At 40.2% G+C, this 21,041-nt stretch overlaps 1 protein-coding gene across 3 annotated transcripts; it reads left to right on the forward strand.

The window, feature by feature from the left end:
* Positions 1 to 13,058: 13,058 nt before the first annotated feature.
* Positions 13,059 to 14,579, forward strand: Bex4 (brain expressed X-linked 4). 3 transcript variants are annotated; one of them, XM_090325900.1, is made up of 3 exons: positions 13,059 to 13,163; positions 13,636 to 13,684; positions 13,942 to 14,579. In XM_090325900.1, the coding sequence occupies exon 3, from the start codon at positions 13,947 to 13,949 to the stop codon at positions 14,310 to 14,312; it is 366 nt and encodes a 121-aa protein (XP_090182026.1). In that variant the 5' UTR covers positions 13,059 to 13,163; positions 13,636 to 13,684; positions 13,942 to 13,946; the 3' UTR covers positions 14,313 to 14,579. The 3 variants fall into 3 exon arrangements, with proteins under 3 accessions (XP_090182026.1, XP_090182025.1, XP_090182024.1); XM_090325899.1 differs by having other exon boundaries at positions 13,060 to 13,163; positions 13,636 to 13,706; XM_090325898.1 differs by lacking the exon at positions 13,059 to 13,163 and adding an exon at positions 13,201 to 13,268 and having other exon boundaries at positions 13,636 to 13,706.
* The last annotated feature ends 6,462 nt before the right edge of the window (positions 14,580 to 21,041 follow it).

A 21,041-nucleotide genomic window follows, 5' to 3' on the forward strand; every position in this document is an offset into this window, starting at 1 on the left:
AGAAGCAATAAATTAAAATAGGTCTCTTTCCTCTTCTTTGCACTAACACTAGCAATTATCTGTTTTTGTCTTTTTTAGTCAATGTGATATTTTATCAAGACCTGCTCCATTGTGTCATCTCATATGATCATTAGGTTTACATATATAGAGGCTTTTGTCATATTTAACAAAAGTACAAACATTGCATAAACAAAACAATATTGCCACATCCAGAGAAATGGAGCCAATAAATAATGTGTGTTCTCACGCAGAAAATTAATTCATTTGTTTTCAGGAATTGGCTGCATGGCTATTTAGACTAGAAATCCAATATCTGCAGGTTCAAATGGTAGACTGAAGAAAAGGAAATCCCCAGTCTTACCATTCAAGTCTGAAGGCTATCTGCCGGCCAAACTCGTTCCTACTCTTATATGAATGAATGCCTTTTCCTAGTCTGACTTCCTACTGAGTAGATAAGGCCCATCCACATTATAGAGAGCAATCTGCTTTACTCATAGTGCACCAGTTCAAATGTTAATCCTCACTCCCATTAAGGACATAGAGAGCAATGTTGATAAGATATCTGAACATCCAGAATAGCATTGATGAGATATCTGGACAATGGGGCATATTTAAAATGTTATATAATATTAACTATCACACTGACTCTAGAATATATATATATATATATATATATATTCTTTTCCCCCAACCATTCAGGAGGCTATGACAGAAGGATCAGTTGAGCACTGACAACATAGACTTCAATTTAAAAAAAAAGCACTGATTGCTTATCTGTAATACAAATTTAGTTCAGTACTCTTTATTTTATCTCACCTAGAATGCTCTGGAAAGACCAAAGTGCTCCAGCAAACAATCTTCCTGACCTCCCTGCAGACTCCAGCAGCAGTTCTCATGCCTCTGTGAGAGAGCTTTGTGGATGCCCCAGATGAGTGGAGCACATGGATTCCTGCAGATCCAAGTGAGGACACAAACCACCCTGATGAGCCCATCTAACACAGCCTGCTAACAGATAATAAATGTTTGGGGAGGTGTGGTTGTAGAGAAATAGCCGAAACATTATGGTTTGGGTGACATTCCCTTTGGTACCACCTGTTGTCCCTGGATAAGGCAGCTTCTCTTACTCTTGAGGAGTTGAGGAGGGAGCTTTGTAATAATATTGATTATAGCACAAGTGTGCTGGTTTATGTGTCATTTTATGTTTCTGAACATTTTATCAATTTCTTCTTGAAGGGATTTCCTAGGGAAATTTTCTGTCATTCAACCCACTGTTAAAATGTATAAAGTATTTCCAATTATTTTCTATAGAATGACACTTCAGTCATCTATGTTAAGGAACAAGGAAGCTTTTACCACACGGTATTCCTTGAGCCTTATGGAAAGCCATATCTTCAACAGGTTGGATGGTAAGTGTGCAGCCCACATCAAATAGTAGTAATATATATTTTAACCTACTTTTCTAAGTGATAAACACACATGAAGTAAAATACGTAAGGTTCCTATCATATTATCTGACATGTGTGGCATACACTTACATATAATTTAATTGAGATAAAAACTATGTACTACAAATAGGCAGGTATATGACATGACTTAAAATAATAAATGCAGAGAATAATAAACCCATCTATCCACATTGTCATTCAATTATATTGAAAATGATTTTTTTAAAAATAGAATTCCATGGCAATATTTATTTTTATTCTAGCTTAGGAATTCCTGCCCATATAAATAGTCAGGCATGAGTCACTATGTCAGATACTAAAACAACCATGTTTATTGTCCATAGATGCAGTCAAACAGATTTAAGCAACCCAACTATGTTGGGTATGTTGGTTCATTGGCCATATCAACCATTTCATTGTCCTCATCAGTAATTACCTATTATTCTCTTATATGTGAGCTCCACAGATGTGCCAAGTAGACCACCCAAGGCACCTTCGCAGGGACCAAATCCATTAATATCTAATTAGTTTCACTCAGCCCATCTGTCAGAGTGAATCACCTTTTTCTTTTCTTTCTTTCTTTTTTTGCCAGTCCTGGACTTGAGCTCAGGGCCTGAGCACTGCCCTTGGGCTTTCTCAAGGCTAGAGCTCTACCACTTGAGCCACAGCACCACTTCCGGCTTTTTTCTATGTATATGATACCGAAGAATCAAACCCGGGCCTTTGTGCATGCTACACAAGCACTCTGCCACTAGGCCAAACTCCCGGCCCTAATCACCTTTTTCTTGCATCTTACTGTTTCACCACTGTGATTCAAAAACTTATCTGCCAGTATCTTCTGAGGTGTTCCCAGTCTGTACAGACGTGTGTTGCTTTGGGCTTGCACTTACACCACTATCCACACAGGGGAGCTGCTCCTGCCTTTTCCTTCTGGCCTCAGAGTCCTGAGTAGGCTAATCATTCCCTTCAACTGGTCCAAAAAAAAGTAACGGTCAGTGGGCAACCATGCAGCCAAGGGCTGCTAAAGCAGGGTCCAATTGCGCCTTATCCCTTGCCCTTCCCCATGCAGGCATAGGCCTGGGTTTGAAGTGCAGTAAACATAGAACTAAGTCATGGTATTCCTCAGATTCGAACTCAGCCTAACACCTGCTAAAATAAAAATTGTTCTACCACCTCAGCCCTTCCTCAGCCCTCACTCAGTTCTGTTTGATTGATTGATTGATTGATTGATTGATTTAATTTATTTTGCAAGAAGGGTCGTGAGACTTTGCCCAGGCTGGCCTCAGACCCTGATGGGCCAACCTTGCCTTCCATGTATCTGGGATAATAACATGACACATCAACTCCAGGTACAATAGAGAGCAAAGCACAAATGTAAAGTATAAATGACAATATTTTATTTAGTAAGAATCATTTAAGAAAGGGAAGAACTTTCTTCCCCCAAAGATTAAAATAAAGCCTCCAGGTGTTCATGAACTAGCGGCTCAGGTCTTTTAGGCAAAGTGATAGCTCTGAAAAGAGCCTTTGGGTTTCAATTTTCATGGCTTGCAGAAATGGCTCACTCATTCTGAGAAACCTGAGCAGGGCTTTGGTGGCCTGGATCACGGCAAGGTTGCTAAGCTTCACAGGAAGCAGGAGGTGAACAGCTGCCTGAGTACCTCTGGAAGAGATGGATGACAGGTTGGTCTTGTGTGCCAGGCGTCCAGCTTCTGTGGCCATGCATTTGAAGATGTCATTTACAAATGAATCCAAAACGTATATCATTTGCCAGGAAAGTCTCATCTCCTGGTGAATCTTCTTCAGCAACCAACAATAATAGATGGCAAAACTGCCTTTATCCCTGTGGTGGCTGTGGAGGCGGTGGTGGGGGCAGTGGTGACAATGCCGTGGTTTCTTTTTCTTTCCAGTCTTGTCAGGCTTCTTGAGTTCCTCAGAACAGAATTTCTCCACAGTAGATGTTGAAGAGGTTGATTTAGCCATCACTAGGAACTTGCCAGGAACTGAAGAACAGACAGTGTTGGTCAGTCCATTGCCCACATCATGGACTAACTGGAAGAGTGACTGAAAGACCTGGACTACAGGAAACTTCTCAGCCACAAATGGAGGTCAGTGAGATTGGATGGTCCTCCTGCTTGGCAAAAGGTTAACCAGTTACAGTATCAACTTGATGTGATAGAACAGTTCTTGTGGATGGCACCTCAGCTACCAGTGAATGCTCAATGTGATCAGGCGGACCTCCTCATTGGCATGACATCAACCAATTTTGACAGGCATCTGACACCCAGAAGCTTCCGTTGCCTCAACCAGAGAAGGTCAAGAAAATGTTACAGAGAGCAAAAGTTCCTCAGACCACATCGGCTGACTGATTCTAATGTGAACATTTTGAAAAGATGTCAATAAAACTTCCTAAATAGTGAAAATGTCAGCTCTGAGTCTTTGAGGGGGATGTGACACTAACTTAAGTGAATGATACCAGAGAAGTGATTCTAGGCATGGATTGGCTGTTTCTAGTTCAAACCGGAATTCACTGTTATCCTGAAATGAGCCTCCTTGGCTTGACTATGAAGTCCATGATTTGGCAAGCACAGCATTCCTAGGAATCAGAACTGATTGTCTAGCTCCTGCTTCTACTTTTCATCAACCCCTTAGTTTATCATAAAGTCTTCAAACATAAGCTATTGTGAAAAATATGTAAGAATGTTCAACATTTACCTAGGTGAAAAACCATTTCAGGGTCAGCTGTGGTGATTCATGCCTGTAACCTCAGCATCAACTGAGGGAGGAGAACAGCAAGAGGATCCAAGTTGCAAGTAAGACTGACCTACATAAAGAGGCTATCTCCAAAAACAAACAAACAAACAAACAAACAAAAACCAACTAGAATGCGTTGAAACAAATGATAAAATTCTAGGTGTAAGGTTGAAATCTAGACAATGCAATAATTATGTAAAAACTTCCTATATTCTTATAAAATTTGGTCTGAAAAGAGGAAGAAAGAGGGCATTAATATTATAGAAACATTTTATAATTTCAGACTTACAATAATGCATACAAAAATTTATTAGAATATACTTACACAAGTAAGTTACAAAAAGTCACCCAAAGCCAAGACTTCTGAAATTTGAGAGTTAAATTAAATTGAGGCAGTAGAGCACAACATGAAACCATTACTGAAAATTTCCATGGGTTCAAATGTAATGTCTACAAAAAACTTTAAAGTTTATCCTACTAGTAATAAACTAATAGACAGCTATCCCATTTGGTGATGGAAAATTGTTCACTTTCATTTGTAAAGCTATAATACGATGAGAGGAGCGGTGAAGAAAGTATATAAAACATAATTGTGAGGGGTCCTATACACAAATTAAGATGTGCAAATCCTGCTTGAAATATTAGCAAATAATAGTTCCTCTTCAATTTGATGCAGGAAGTTAGGGTACATTCCTGGATTGTATCACTAAGTAACCATCACTGAAATCAGCAAGCAGGAGAAAAAAAAACCAAGCAAACAACACATAAACAAATGCACTGATTTTCCCCAGCATGTACTAAATTAAACATCCTAGAAAAGCTCTTCATGAAATCATTCTTGGTCACATTTGTACAATTTTGGCCAGCAGTTGTGATTCAGATGCTGCAATTCCCCTTCAATGGCTGTGCCACTGAGGAAGTAATCATGAGCCACTACTTTGCGATATGCCCATCGTGTGAGTGATGTGTAATTGCACAGTATAGTCCTATCACTTTTTAATCTCCAAATGTACATTAGTGCTATCAAATATAATCATTGCTTTATTTACGGATGTTTGCTAATGGTATTTTCTCACTATTCCTTCTTACATTTCAGATTATCTTTGTATTCATTCTGCTTGCAGTCACTGGTAGAAACAGTTACTTTTATAGTTTAAAATGTATTTCTTTTCAGGATGTGTTGTTCAAAAAGTTGGTTATGGGATGGAATTTAGAGTACAGGATATTTATTCAGGAGGAAGAAAGGAAATCATTGCATATTGTTCTGTTTTACACTGACTCCATGCCGTATCTGGGGGTAGGGTAAGTGACCACTGGGGCTGGGGAATGAACAAATTATGCCATTTTTATTCTATGCTACCAATGAATTTCTTCTTGTTTACCATGTTTTCTTTTTGCCTTATTTCACCCCCCTCCCCTATTTTACAAAAGAGAAGCATGCTTTCTTTTGAACCGTGGAAGGATGAGAGCCAATCTTTATTCTCCATATGCTGGGCAGGATGCTGGAATGACTGATGGGAGATCTCCTTAGGTAGGTGCAAGACACAGGAACACTGGAATGTTCTCATCCAATGGTAAGTCCCTTCATTCTTATCTTTGCATGGAAATAGATATATGTGATATGTGTGTGTGTGTCTGCTTTGTGGTAGAGTGATACAAATCCAACACAAATGGAGATTGAGCACTTGGTAGATGAGCCAGTGCCCAACTTATTCAGGATCAATATCTGAGGAAAGGACAGAAAGGATAGAAGAAGGTTGATGTGGGCAAATACAGTTACACATCCTTAGTGCAGGCCCAAAGTTCCCTCTGACCCCAAGGTGAGCTGTGAAGGTAATTTGTCCTAGAAAATTTTATTCTCTTTAGGTAGAACAAGTCAGACTTTTATACTCTCTCTCTTGGATCAGTCCTGACAAGCCTATCCAGACTTATATGGCCTTGGGGGAGGCAACTTTTAGTAGCGCAGGTAATACCTGAAGCACATCTCGCTCACCACTCACTGGTAGCTGACTGCTTCTCAAAAAGCTTAAGAAGTGAATGTATACTCAGTGAAGGTTCACAACAGTCTACCTACATATGTATCACAATCTTCTTCTTTTTCTGTGTGTGCCTGGGGCTGCAACATGGAGCCTGGGCATTATTCCTGAGCTTTCTTGGTCAAATCTAGCTCTCTACCACTGGAGTCACAGCTCCGATTTTGGCTTTTGAGTGGTTATTTGGAGGTAAGAGTCTCCCAGACCATCTTGAGTAAACTAGATTTGCACTGCAATCCTCAGGTCTCAGTGTGTTGACCTAGATTACAGCCATCAGACACCAGTACCTGGCACATCCTTCTCACACTATATGTTGGTTTTGCTAGGAAAATACCTAAGAAAGCTGCTATGGTTTGGTCAGGGTGTCAATAGTTCATGCCTGTAATCCTGATTACTCACAAGGCTGAAATCCAGACCTGTAGTTCAAACTCAGCATGGAAAGATAAATTCATGAGAGTCACTCTCATATTTAAGCAAACAAACAACAACCACAAAGGAAATAGCAAAATGTTGGGCAGTAGAGTGGCAGAAAAGTAAGAAAGCAAGCGTATAAGCAAGGAAGCAAGTTGGGCAAGCAAGAGGCCCTAAGTTCAGATACCAAGTACCAGCAAAAATGTGTTTGGGGTTGAATCTAAAATGCTCCTCTCCCCAAGATAAACCTCATATGTAGAAGGCTTGGGTCCCAATGTAGCAGTGCTCAGAATGGGGACCCTTGGGGGGTAACTGTATTTTGAAGACTCTGACTTTAGTGATACATCTATTGATGGAACTAGTTTAATGAACTAATCTGAGGGGCTGGAAACTAGGAGTCGGGACATAGAAAAAGTCAGTCATGCCTACTTTGTCTCTTCCTCCCCTTTATGTTCTGGCCACCATGAAATGGGCAGCTCTAGCACACACACATACACACAGCACTCCACGATAGTTTGCTTCACTATAGCTCCAAAATCAACAAGTAGCCATGCATAGGTCAAAGCTCTTAAAATAATGAAGCAAAATAATTTTTCTGCTTTAAGTAGAATTTTGGAGGGGCCTGAATTCTGGGCCTGGGCTCTATCCCTGAGCTTCTTTGGTTCAAGGTTAACATTCAACCACTTTAGCCACAGCACCACTTCTGGCTTTTTCTGGATAGTTTATTGGAGCAAAGAGTCTCACAAACTTTGTTGCCCAGGCTGGCTTTGAACAGAGATTATAGATTTTTTTATTACAGTGATGAAAGCTAACATGAAAGTATTAATTATTAAAAATATAAGATACAGATTAGAGATAATGCATGTAGAATATATATATGATTCACAATAAAGTCTAAAATATGTCAAGAAGTCTTCCAATTTGACAACCAAATGACTAATAACCAAATTACAGAATGAACAGAATTCTCTAGTAGACTTTTCTCCAAGGAAGACGCACAAATGGAGAATAAATACATGAGAATATGCCTAGTACTACAACTTGTCAGTGGGTAAATGTAACTCAAAACCACGAGATCCTATTGTATGGCAATTGTTCGAAAAACTAAAGTAACAAGTATTGATAAAGTTGTGAAGCATTTACAACCTTCATATATTGTAGGTGATGATATCCAACAACTCAGCTACTGCTAAAACAGATTGGTAGTACATTAACAAATTAAACAAAGTAACCAAATTCTACTCCTAGGGATATAGCTAAGAAAACTGAAAAGAAAAATGAACATATGCTCATAAATACTTGTATAAAAATGTTTACAGAAAAATACTCCACAGGGACCGGGAGTTTGGCCTAGTGGTTAAAGTGCTTGCCTAGCATGCATGAAGACCCGGGTTCGATTCCTCGGTACCACATACATAGAAAAAAGCCGGAAGTGGTGCTGAGGCTCAAGTGGTAGAGCTCTAGCCTTGAGAAAGTCCAAGGACAGTGCTCAGGCCCTGAGCTCAAGCCCAGGACTGGCAAAAAAAAAGAAAAATACTCCACAATAGGCTATCAAAGAAACAACTCAAATGCCCATCAACTAATGAATATGTAAGCAAAATATGATATGTTCATTCAAGTAATATTATTCAGCCACAAAAATAATGAAGCACTTCTGCATGTTACATCATTGAAAATAATATGCTCAGAGAAAGTTGCCAGAAAAAAAGCACCACATACTGGATTATTCCGTTGGAATAAAAAGTCTCTATCCATAGAGGCATAAAGTGGAGTAGTAGTTCTTGGAAACTGTAGGAAAAAGGTATCAAAAATGGTTTCTAAAAGCAAGTAAGTTCCTTTAAGAAGAGAACATTCCTTAGGGTGTTGGACATATCATGCTATTATATAGTAAGGATGGCTGTACAACCTTGTGAATATGCTAGAAACACTGAATTTTCTACTTTGAAATGGTGAAATTTTATGTAGGACTATACTTCAATCAAAATATTCAAATATAAAAGCCAGGTATTGATGGCTTATGCCTGTGTAACTTTAGCTACTCAAAAGGCTGAAATTTAAGGATCACAGTTTGAAGCCAGCCCAGGCAGGTACATCTGAGAGATGCTTATCTACAATGAATCATCGAAAACCTGGAATTCGAGATGACTCAAGTGGTAGACTGCTAGCTTTGAGCAATAAAGCTCAAAGACAATGCCTAGGCCCTGAGTTCAAGTCCAGAAGCAGCACATAGAAAGTGTGCTATATCAGATGACAAATTGTGGGTAAATTTATACAATTCCAGTTGGAATTTTCACATGTAATTGCTAGATATGGTTTCCATAATAGCGTAATTCAAGACTAAGGACATCAATATTTAACAACTTATACCAGACTCTTAATTAAGAGTGGCCTAGAAGGAATACACTAATTTGATCCTGATTCTTTTCCTTTACTTAATTTGAGTATATTTTTAGCAAAATTTTTTGTGGTTTTTAGTAACTGAGAAAAGTCAGATTCCTTACCTGGGGAGTAAGACTTGGGTAATTGTGAATCCAAGATGCATGTTGAGTCTCTAGTGCCTTAATCTCGTAGCAGTGAACACATTATTCTCTTCTCTCCTCTTGTCTCTTTCCCTTTTCTTCTCCCTGTCTCCTCCTTCTATCCCTCCATCTCTCTCCAGAAAGGATGGCCTTCCTAAAACTTCTCTGTGATATCTATGTCCAGCAGCATTAGCATAATATTACTTTGATGGCGTTTAAGTATAAAATGAATTAAGGATTTTATCCATACATCTTAGTGAAATCATTGGGGCTCTGAAACTTAGAAATTTAGTTTAGTAGAGTAAAATAGTATATGAAGAAGAGAAGCAATATCTGGTAAATATAAATGTACCTAGGGGAAAAGGAGAATGTAGAATATTGGATTGGTGGCACCTGTCAATCAACTGGACTTGTTCCTGAATGCAGTTTAAATAATTGATGGATTCTTATGGAGTTATGTCTAATAGCGTTCAGAGATAAGAACATTAAGAATTTCAATACAGGATGTGCCATAGTGGTGCATCCTCAAATCCCAGAAAGGCAAGGAAGTAAATAAGGGAAGATCACAGTTCAGGGACAGTTTAGGCAAAAAGTAGCAAAATCTTACTTTTGGTGTGGTGGTAAACATCTATAATTCTAGTTACAGTGGAGACTGAGATAGGAAGATGATGATCTGAGGCCCCAGGCAAAACTGTGAGAATGTATCTGAAAAATTAAAGTGAAAGGGATAGGGAACTGGCTAAAGTGGTAAACCTTAATACCACCAAAAGGAAAAAAAATCAACAAAACAAGCATTAATGCAGGAGTCGGACAACTAGAACTACAGGCTTTTGTGCATGTGGCCTGCTCTGTGAGTATTGGTTGATAACAAATCTAATCTTTTTCCAGTCCTGGGGCTTGAACTCAGAGCCTGGGCACTGTCCTTGGGCTTTCTCAAGGCTAGAGCTCTACCCCTTTGAGCCACAGTACCACTTTCAGCTTTTTTCTGTGTATGTGGTACCAAAGAATTGAACCCAGGACTTTGTGCATGCTAGGCAAGCACTCTACCACTAGGCCATCCTCCTGGCACACAACTCAAATCTTATCTTTGCTTTACAGAATTGTCCTCAATCAAAGAGGAACTATTCTAGTATTTGATCTAAGACTATTTGATAGTGGGACATAAAACATAAGTGCCTTTCTTCATGATGCATTTCTAAATTTGTGTATGATTTGAATATATGAAAGAATTTATACAAGAGTGTTATTTAAAATTATTAATGAATGTATATAATTTGTAAAAAAACATAAGTGCCTTTCTATCAACATATGACTGATAGAAACAGATACAAACATGTTCAAGGCTGTGGTTTTATCTCAATAATTCACTTTACTAGCCAGTCTGCTATGGATTACACATTTTAAAACTTTTAAATAGAAATTTCTTGTTTTCTTTTTGAACTTCTTCCTTCCCACTGATCTCCCAACTGAAGGAACTCAAAAATATCATTTTGGCTGAAGGCAAGGTCATCTGGCTCCTCTCCTTATCTCCCTGACTACAGGAGAGAAAAAACAAATCAGGAAATCTAGAGATGTTTTTCCTAAGACTAACAACATACTGTGGGAAATGAGCAAGCCCAAGGCCATGATCTGTCCCAAAGTCGTGCTTCTCAACACATGTAATAGAAAACCTAAATTCCTGCATTTATACATTTTAAATATATTTTATTTTATTTAAGTAGTTATACAAAAGAGTTGCCACTCAACAGAGCAGTTTATGAATACAGTTCCTCTTGGAGAGAATATATTAAGTGAAGTAAACCAGATCCGGAGAAACAGGTTTCATGGTTTCCCTCATTTGTGGGAACCAGAACATACCTATAAATCTAGAAATAAAGACACTGAGTGGCACTCAACTTGTTATGAATGAGATAACTGAAGTATAGATTCTATAGAGATCACAAATGAAACAATTCTTTAGAAATAATAAGTCAAAGCCTAACAAAATAAGCACTGAGTTATTTACACTACTTAAGGTGAGAACATCATCTCAACACACTACTTTCATAAGAATATGTGTCCCATGATTTGTGTTATGTGTCTCTTTATTTTATTTATTTATTTATTTATTTATTTATTTATTTATTTATTTATTGCCAGTCCTGGGCTTGAGCTCAGGGGCTGAGCACTGTCCTTGGACTTTCTCAAGGCTAGAGCTCTACCACTTGAGCCTCAGCACCACTTCCGGCTTTTTTCTATGTATGTGGTACTGAGGAATCGAACCTGGGTCTTCATGCATGCTAGGCAAGCACTTTAACCACTAGGCCAAACTCCCGGCCCTATGTGTCTCTTTATATAAATATTCTTGTTAAAATCACAAAAACAGGAAACACAATAAATAATAGTTGTGATTTTTTTTTTGCCAGTCCTTGGCTTGATCTCCGAGCCTGAGCACTGTCCTTTGGATTTCTCAAGGCTAGAGCTCTACCACTTGAGCCACAACAACATTTCTGGCTTTTGTCTGTGTATATGGTACTGAGGGATTGAACCCAGGTCTTCGTGCATGCTAGGCAAGCACTCCACCAATAGGCAAAACTCCTGGTCTGTTGTGATCTTTTTTTTTTTAAACAAAAAATCAAGAGTGAAAGTTTGTTTCATAAAAGAACCTGAGCCTAAATTAAATCAAGCTTTTGTAGAAATAAGTACCATTTCATTGGAAACATAAAGGAGCATATGTTAATGATGACACCAAGACTCAGACTGTGGGAAAATGTATGAAAATGGCTCTGCTTCATCATATTTAAATTAAATAGAAAATTTAGAAGTGAGAATCTATAGATTAAAAGATAATTGGAGGTCAACAGCCAGAGTGCATTGTTCTTCCTGGGATCGTGACTCAATTCAAAAGCTATGACACAGTTGGGACTGTAAATATAGGTTGGACATAAAATAATATGAAGGAATTGTCCAATGTTGGATGTTGTACAGTATTGTGGTTTAATATATAGAAACACATATGTCAATTTCTACATGCATACATACACACATATGATATACATATTCACATAGATAGAGTCCTTATCTTATAGATAGCCACTCTTGTTTGGAGTAATTATGCCCAAAATGATATGTCTAGAATTGGTTTCAAAAGTAATCCCTGAGTGCTGGTACTGGGTAAGGTTGAAGATTAAATAAATGGGATGTTCTTTAACTGCTAGATAATGAAATTGGTTTATATTACTTTTTCCTATTTTTACATGTTTGAAATTTCCTATGGTAGAAAATGAAAATAGAGTTAATAAAAGCGTAGAACAAAATTTGCAATAAAGGAACAAAACGCAAAGGGATTAAATTATAGCAAGAGAAAAAAACTATAGTTTGCTCATTTCCTGATACACCGTTGCATTTTGGTATAGAGAAAATAGTGGGCACTTGTATCAAGAAAGAGTATAATTTGGGAATGGGATACATGGAGCAGATGCTGTATTTAAAATGACATCATGTTCATCATGGGCATCCTTGCAGTCATTTCATCTATCTTAATTTCTGAGATTTTTGTGCATTGTTCTTAAATCCTGAAATCATGTCCTGGTAGTGATGGTAGGGGACAGGGCAGGTGTATCCTTGAAGAAAAGGACAAGCAATTCGTCACAGAACAGGGAATGATCAACAGCTTTCTGAGCAGATACTGCCCCTCCCTGGCCAGCAGAGAAAGGCCAGGAATACACAAAGAAGCCATAGCAACAGGATCCAGCCCTCAGACACTAAGCAGGACTTGATGCAAGGGGCCAGGCTGTCCTGCCCCCGACCACCTAACGGATGGCAAGAGGAGGCTGCGCAGGGAGGCGGAGCCTCTGGCGGGGGGGGGGAAGGTGTGTGTGTGTGGGGGGGGAAATGCAGGTCCCACGTGACTGCTCACTGTATATAAAACGCGCCCAGCTCTAGCGCCAGCAGTGACCAGCGCACTCCCATTGCTGCTAGCTCTCTAGCTCCCTCCCAAGTCGCCCGGAGGCGGGAGAGAGAAGGTGAGGGATTCGGCGGGGACCCCGGGGTTGTGTTGGCATGCGAACACGGACCCCACCTGCGGACCCCCAGGTCAGGTCCTGCCACCTCGGGCGGAGGCACAGTGGGTAAGGCAGAAGCCCCTGTACCCTGGCGCGGCCATTGGCGGGAGCAGACGGCAGGGGGCCTGGAGTGTGCGGAGCGGCGGTCCCGAGGCTGCGCCCCTGTGGAGACACCTGCCTGCGCCATGAACGCCAGCTTTTCCCACGGCCGCGCCCCGCCCCCCGGCCTGCTTGCTGCAGAAAATGGTGGTCAGCGCGGGGCGGGCGCCTTGCGGGGGGTCGCGTTAGGTCGGGACTGGGGAAGGGGCGGTGCCAGGCCAGGGGCGGAGGGGAGTTGCTGGACGAGAGACAGCAGACCAAGGGATGGGGTGGGGGGCGTTGCCGCGGTTCTGCACTGCAGCCGCTTAGGCTCTCATCAGCCCTCTCTCTGCAGGTCTGCGTGTTGTAGCGACCCACCTGGAAGCGAGATTCCGGCAGAAGAGGCAAGGAAAAGGATAGGCCCAGGTGTGTGTGTGTGTGTGTGTGTGTGTGTGTGTGTGTGTGTGTGTGTATGAGGAGTACTGCTAGGAGAGGGCGAGGGTGGCAGAATGTGTTAGGTTTGGGTTGAGAGAAGGGAGCGGATCTAGGATCCTCCTGTAGGCTGTACCACGTTTCTGCATGTTGAGAGCTGCGTAGTAGGACCTCTGTCCGTGGTTCTGAACACCCCACTAAGAATTCTGTCCCTTCTCTTGTTTCTTAGGAGTAATGGCGTCCAAAGAGATACAAGTGGTAAAAAACCTCAACGTGGAAAGTGCTCAACAGGAAAACGATGGAAGGGAGCAAGCCTCCATTAAGAATGAGGAAGAATCCAGCAATCTGGGCGGGAGTGAAGCCCAAAAGCCTGGAGGAAATGTTAAGAGGGGGCGAGTCAGGCGATTTGTTCCTAATTTTCGATGGGCCATATCTAATAAGCATGCTGATCGCAATGAATTGGGAGGAAAAGACGTAGAAAGATGTGTAGGGCAAATGGTGGAAGTGAAGAAAAAGGCTAAGGAGAGGCAGGTGAGAAATTACATGCGCTTTCAAACTCCTGAACCTGACAATCATTATGACTTTTGCCTCATACCTTGAAATCTAAAATTTCCTCCACCTTCCCCAGGCACAATATCGCCACTGCTTTACAAGTCTACATATTTTCAGTATAGATTTCTGTAGTGTACTTTGCTTTACAAGCTTGCATTTTATGATTTAATTTTTCTGCAAAACTAGTGTTTCTATTGATTAATTTCTAGTTAAATATAATTTTTTCTTAATGTAATAGCTCCTGTCAGCATGGCACTGTCATTTGGTTTCGAAAAACATTCTTTTTTGAAGCTAATAAAGCATTTTCAAAAGCAATCTGTATTTCATCATCTTCCTCTTTGACATCAGTGCATAATTTTGGTAATAGTATCTTTCCTATTCCAGCTACTTGTATTAATCAATAAGGAAGATCCACACATAATTCAACATCTAATAACATTTAAAAATGTATGTCCCCATTTTTCAGGAGTGTGTGTCTACCATTTTTATGAGTATAGATGAGGGAGAAAAGTTGGTGAATTTAAGACTTCTGGCTCCTATAATTCACACCTACAGAGTGGAGTTCCACAATCTCCATTTCAACAATCTCCTTAGATAATTCTGACATACTCTAAAGTGTTACTGGGGTTGTATTATACAGGTATGTCTATGTCATATATTAATTATAAATGAACAGGATAAATACCTAATTTTGATGGGAAACTTTAAAAGTTGAAAGCCTTGAAACCTAGCCGCACACCTGTGGCCCATGTCTATAAACTTTTCATTTGATGGGTGGCTGAGAATGGGAAGATCCTGGGGAAAAAGTCTGCGACACTCTATCTAACAGAGGGAAGCTGCACCTAGTGGTCTATGACTCTCACCAACTACAAGAAGTCTAAAATAGGTGCATCATATTATAGGCACATGCTCCAGCACAATGCAAGACCCTATCTCACAAGTAGCCAGCAAAAAGTGGAGCAGGAGGTGTAGCTTAGCAGTACAGGCCCTGCTTAGGAACCTTGAGATCCTAATTTCAAATGCTATTAACACACACACACACACACACACACACACACACACACACACACACACAAAGGCTGGCTAGATGCCAGTATCCCACACCTGTAATCCTAGCTACTCAGGAGGCTGAGATCTGAGGATTGCAGTTTGAATCCAGCCTGGGAAGGAGAATCCAGGAGTCTTTCCAATTGACCACTAAAAGCCAGAAGTGGAGCTGTGGCTCAAGTGATAGAGTACTCACCTTGAGAAAGAAAGATAAGCAACAGCACCCAGGCCCCAATTCAAGTCCCAATAGCTTTCTCCAACCTGTGCACGTGTGTACACACACACACACACGCACACACACACATACACGCACACACACACGTGCATGCACGCATGCTTGCACCTGATTCAGGAGTAGGAGGGACAATGGGAACCCGGAGGACGTTCACATGTTAGATCATAAAGCATGACTACACATTACATAGATCTTGGAGACCCATAGTTCACCCCTATCAGCATGTTAATCAGCATGAGGATCTCCTTACATCAGCCTATAAATTCTGTTGTTGTCTTCTATAGATGAGGACATTGGAGTTGAGAAATGCTAAGTACTAGGGCTGTCCACGGTATGATCTGGGACATTTTCTATAGGACTTCATTATAAGGATGCTAAATATTAGCCTTGTATCACCTAAATCTTTACCTGCCTTTATCTTGTATCAGCAAAAATGAGGCTGTTATTTCTCTGTACATTCAATACAATGAATTCAATATTTAGCATATTGGGGCATAAAAACATCTTCATAGCTCTCTAATCCAGTATTATTTGAAGTAAGGATTTCCCTCCATGATAGATTTGGAAATGAGTTTTGTGGGTCACACCAGGAAAAATTCTAGAGCTTGGGGTATAGCTCTGGAATACTTGGCTAGGATTACAAGGTCCCAAGTTCTGTCTCCAGCCCCAATCCCAAAGGAGTCCATCTCCCAACAGTAATGTCAAGAGCTAGAATTATTTTGACAAAGTTAGTCTTATGTGTAGGAAATACCAACTTTAAGGGCTGGGAATCTAGCTCAGTAGTAGTAGCGTGTGTGTGTGTGTGTGTGTGTGTGTGTGTGTGTGTGTGTGTGTGTGGTGTGAATGTATTTGTGAGTATATGCACATATATATATATAATACATAGGGACAAAGGGAGAGACAGACAGACAAACACAGTGAGACAGAGAGAGAGAGAGAGAGAGAGAGAGAGAGAGAGAGAGAGAGAGAGAGAGAGAGAGAGAGAGAGAGAGAACAGAAAAGTTTTAGAAGTCCCCACCTGACTTCACAAATAAGGAAAAACAGTGTAGGAAAGTAATTTGCCTGAGATTATACAATTAATGAAAGAGATATCTATAGCCCTAGGTTTCCCAATATTTGGTTCAGGAAGTTTGTCTTCTCACTCTAGTGACCCCACAAACACCATACTTCCACATTGTGCTTAGAAGTTTGGTTTGGGGAGCCAAATTAATTGAGTGATTTTTGGAATCAGTATAATGTTGAATGAAACAATTTGTTGGAACGAACAGTTCTTCTTGGTTTGATACACCATCTTTATTATGTATTAAAAGTCTTTTAAAAGAAGAAGCATTTCTTCTCAAACATCTCCCTGTATATTAAGAGGATGATGTGTTTAATGAATGTCCACCAGTTCATGACACTTCATGGTAAAACTTTTTCAGCCAGCTGTAGTGGCTTAAGTATGAAATGCTTACTACTTGCAAGACAGAATTCAGGGAATTATGGTTATAGGATACCCAAGGCATAAAGGTTTCCAAGACTCTGGCTCATCTAATGGCTGGATGCAAGAGCATGCACCTGTCATCCCAGCAACAAAGGGAAAGCACAAACAGGAGATTCTCAGTCCAAGCTAGTCCAAGTATAAATCAAGACCCTATCTGAAAAATTACCAGTACAGCACCACTTCCAGCCTTTTCTGTGTATGTGTATTGAGGAATCGAACCCAGGCTTTTGTGCATGCTAGACAAGCACTCAGGTTTATCTTTGTGGTTGTTGTTCTTAATGTATTATGTGAAGTTATTTCTTTTCTCATTTGTTTTCCTTTATGCTTTATCTCATATTTTTACTATATCTGACTTTGGCACCTGGTATATTGTATATACATTTATTTGTTTATTTGAAATAGGGAAGGAAAGGTGAAAAGCAAGATGATTGGGAGGGGGTGGGAAAGAGAAAGCGGGAGAAAAACATGGAAAGGGGTATTAATATTAAAGAAGTAATGCACTCACAACCTAAAGAACATAACTGTAAACCCCCTATATACATCACCCTGACAATAAAATGCAGGAAAAACAATTACCGGGGACCAGGAGTTTGGCCCAGTGGTGGCTTGCATGAAGACCCAGGTTTGAGTCCTTGGTACCACATACATATTAAAGCCAGAGATGGTTCTGTGGCTCAAGTGGTAGAGCTCTAGCCTTAAGAAAGCCCAAGGACAGTGCTCAGGCTCTAAGTTCAAGCCCTAGGACAGGCAGCAAATTGAGAGAAGGAAGGAAGGAAGGAAGGAAGGAAGGAAGGAAGGAAGGAAGGAAGGAAGGAAGGAAGGAAGGAAGGAAGGAAGGAAGGAAAGAAGGAAGGAAGGAAGGAAGGAAGGAAGGAAGGAAGGAAGGAAGGAAGGGAAAGACAATTAGCAGTACACAAAAAGGCTGGATGAAATTAGGCAACAATGATACCCACAAAACACTATGTTGGAAATGAACTTTACACCTGGATGTGAGGAGAGTGGGAGTAGTAAGTAGGAGAAAATGAGGGAGAAGCTAACAGTGTTTTAAAAGAAGTATACTGGGGGCTGGGAGTTTGGCCCATTGGTCGAGTGCTTGCCTAGTATTCAGGAAGACCCGAATTCGATTCCTCGGTACTACATACATAGAAAGAAACCAGAAGTGCTCCTGGGCTCAAGTGGTAGTGCTCCAGCCTTGAGAAAACCCAAAGTCAGTGTGAGATCTGAAGTGGGTAAATATAACTTCGGTTTAGAGTTGACTGGCCAGAAATATGTCACCTAACAGCAAAGTAGTCTAAAAAAAAAGCAGTCCAAGAACGTGAACACTTAAAAGGAAAAAATGGAACAGAATTGGATAATACACACACTGTCTGACATATTATCATATCAGTTAGCTACTGACTAAAATTCTTCGAATTTTAAAACTATTCTGCCTACTATGACATTCCTGACTCAGATTAAAGTAACTGACCCTTCCTTTATAAAGCTTATTATTAAAAGGCCTTGCTTATGCCAGGTGCTGTGGCTCACACCTGTAATCCTAGCTACTCAGGAGGTTGAGATCTGAGAATCGAGGTTCAAAGCCAGCCCAGGCACTAAAGACTGTGAGACTCTTATCTCCAATTAACCACTAGAAAAAGGGAAGTTATGCTGAGGCTCAAAGTGGTAGGGTGGTAGCCTTGAGCTGAAGAGCTCAGGGGCAGTGCCCAGGCCCAGAGTCCAGGCCTCATGACTGACAAAAAAATAAAAATAAAAATAAAATGACTTGCTTGAGGTCTGGCATTTGAAATCAAGGGCACACATCAAGTTTATGATTTAATATGAGCATTCTCAGAATAACCATTATAAGATTTTTTTGCCAGTCCTGTGGCTTGAGCTCAGGGCCTGAGCATTGTCCTTGGGCTTTTTCAAGGCTAGCACTCTACCACTTGAGCCATAGCACCACTTCTGGCTTTTTCTATGTATGTGGAGTCCTGAGGAATCGAACCCTGGTCTTCGTGCATGCTAGGCAAGCACTTTTACCACTAGGCCAAATTCCCAGCCCCCCATTAAAACAAACTTTTACTGTTTGATTCCTCAATTCTTATTAAAAGTAGCATGTTACCCCAGATGTGGTTGAGAAGTGAATGAATACGTAATATATGACAACACTTCAGCATTCCCTTTCCATATCCCTTTACGTTATTCTCAGCAACATTTACATTATTCTAAGCAATATTTCATATTGCAACCTTTTAGTGTATGCATGAAGAGGTTATATTCACTCAATCCATTCAACAAACTACTAGGGTCCAGCTGCATAATATAGTAAATTTAATTTATAATCCTTAATGCGTGACAAATATGTATAAATTCAGCAGAATATTTTTGCCAATCCTGGGGCTTGAACTCAGGGCCTAGGCACTATCTTTGGGCTTTCTCAAGGTTAGCACTCTACCACTTGAGCCACAGCACCACTTCTGCTTTTTTCTGTATATGTGGTACCTAGGAATTTAACCCAGGGCTTTGTGCATGCTAGACAAGCACTCTACTACTAGGCCACACTCCTGGCCCCCAGCAAGGGTATTTTTTTTTATCTTAACACATTATTACTAAACACCAGTTTTATACCTGGAGCTGTGCTAAGAATCAGAAATTGCAATGCTGAAGAAAACAAAACAAAATGAAATCCCATATTTATGGAACCTACATGCTTACTGAAGAAATAACAAGGGAAGGCTCAGAGGAATAACTGAGGGAGATGAGGAAGTAACTCAGATATTCAGAAGAGTTCTTCAGGAAAAAGGACAACCAAATGTTACAGCATGGGAGTCGAAAGCTACCAATATAGTTAGCATTCTGTCCTTTCCTACTTTAATCTTCTCAAAAGTTTTCCAGTTGTAGCAAAAACAGTGAATGTCCAGGATTTGTGGGATATGATCATATATGTAACAAACTTATTTTTTCTTATGATAGAAACTTTATTGTCTTAAATATCAAATTGTTTTACACACCACTTTTTCTTCAGAACGTTCCAATTTAAACAAAAGAAAAATAAAATGTTTTGATTATTTAAGACTGACTTACATTTCAGTATGTGACAAAAAATTCAAACTCAAAGGCATCTAGATTGCTTAGCTGTAGACAGGTTCTGTGTTCAGCTGCTAAACCAATGGCACTGTGCAACCAACTCTGGGATTCCTGAGTTTGATTCCTTTAAATTCTCAGCGTTTTCCCAACTCTCAAAATTTCCAAAGGGTTGGGGAATCACTAAGCCACTGGTCAAGTCAATTCTGCCAACAAGCCTAGCTCATCTCATAAGACGCAGTAGTTTCAAAGTGAACTGAAAAGCCAGAAAATCCTGCAATGTATCAACTGCAAGGGTAAAGGAAAGAAGAGTGGGTGGCTATTTACTATAAGTTGCTAAGTATGGCTAGAAAACCAGTAAACAAATCTTTTCCAAGTGCAAAGGCATTAATTAGGTTGATTTGCCACACGATGAGATTTTGAATAAAAATGCATAAATCAGTTGTCACTGCAGGTAGAAGCAAATTATGTTGAGTGGCTCTAGACTCCACACTAAAACTACTTCAAAAGCATGACCAGGGGAATGGAGACAGCAATCCATGTGGTCAGATGGTGAGGTCTCGTAAACAGAGATCCGTGGGCCCTTAAGGAAAGCAAAGGAATCTTGCTAAGAATCTGGAAACAAATCCATCTCACTAGGTCTGCAATCTATCTTTTATGCCTCAGATGCATTTATTGGGGTTGCAGGCAAAAACAAACTTGTAAACAAAAACTTCATCCAAGCATGACCCCTCCCCCAAACTAGCAAACAAGAACCTGTAAAGTGTTCGAATACTGTACCTTGGTGGCGCTTCTCATAACGCTTAGGCTCTCGGTTCTTGGAAGAAGCAGTGGATGCTTTTCTTACCGTGTTCACACAGGGCAAGTTCTCTCCCTTCCTCTGATACTTTACCCTTCACCATTTGATTATGTTAGAACAGAACTATTCAGCAAGAGAAAAGAAAAAAAA

Source organism: Megascapheus bottae, chromosome X, assembly GCF_031878675.1.
Source record: "Megascapheus bottae isolate mThoBot1 chromosome X, mThoBot2.hap1, whole genome shotgun sequence".
Classification (NCBI taxonomy): Eukaryota; Metazoa; Chordata; class Mammalia; order Rodentia; family Geomyidae; genus Megascapheus; species Megascapheus bottae.

What these genes read in the sequence shown, in the direction of transcription:
- Bex4 (XM_090325898.1), top strand. Translation starts at nt 13,201, where the DNA reads ATGCGAACACGGACCCCACCTGCGGACCCCCAGGTCAGGTCCTGCCAC. An exon ending in CTCGGGCGGAGGCACAGTGG is followed by an intron (nt 13,269 to 13,635) that starts GTAAGGCAGAAG and finishes CTCTCTCTGCAG; the next exon opens with GTCTGCGTGTTGTAGCGACC. An exon ending in AAGGAAAAGGATAGGCCCAG is followed by an intron (nt 13,707 to 13,941) that starts GTGTGTGTGTGT and finishes CTTGTTTCTTAG; the next exon opens with GAGTAATGGCGTCCAAAGAG.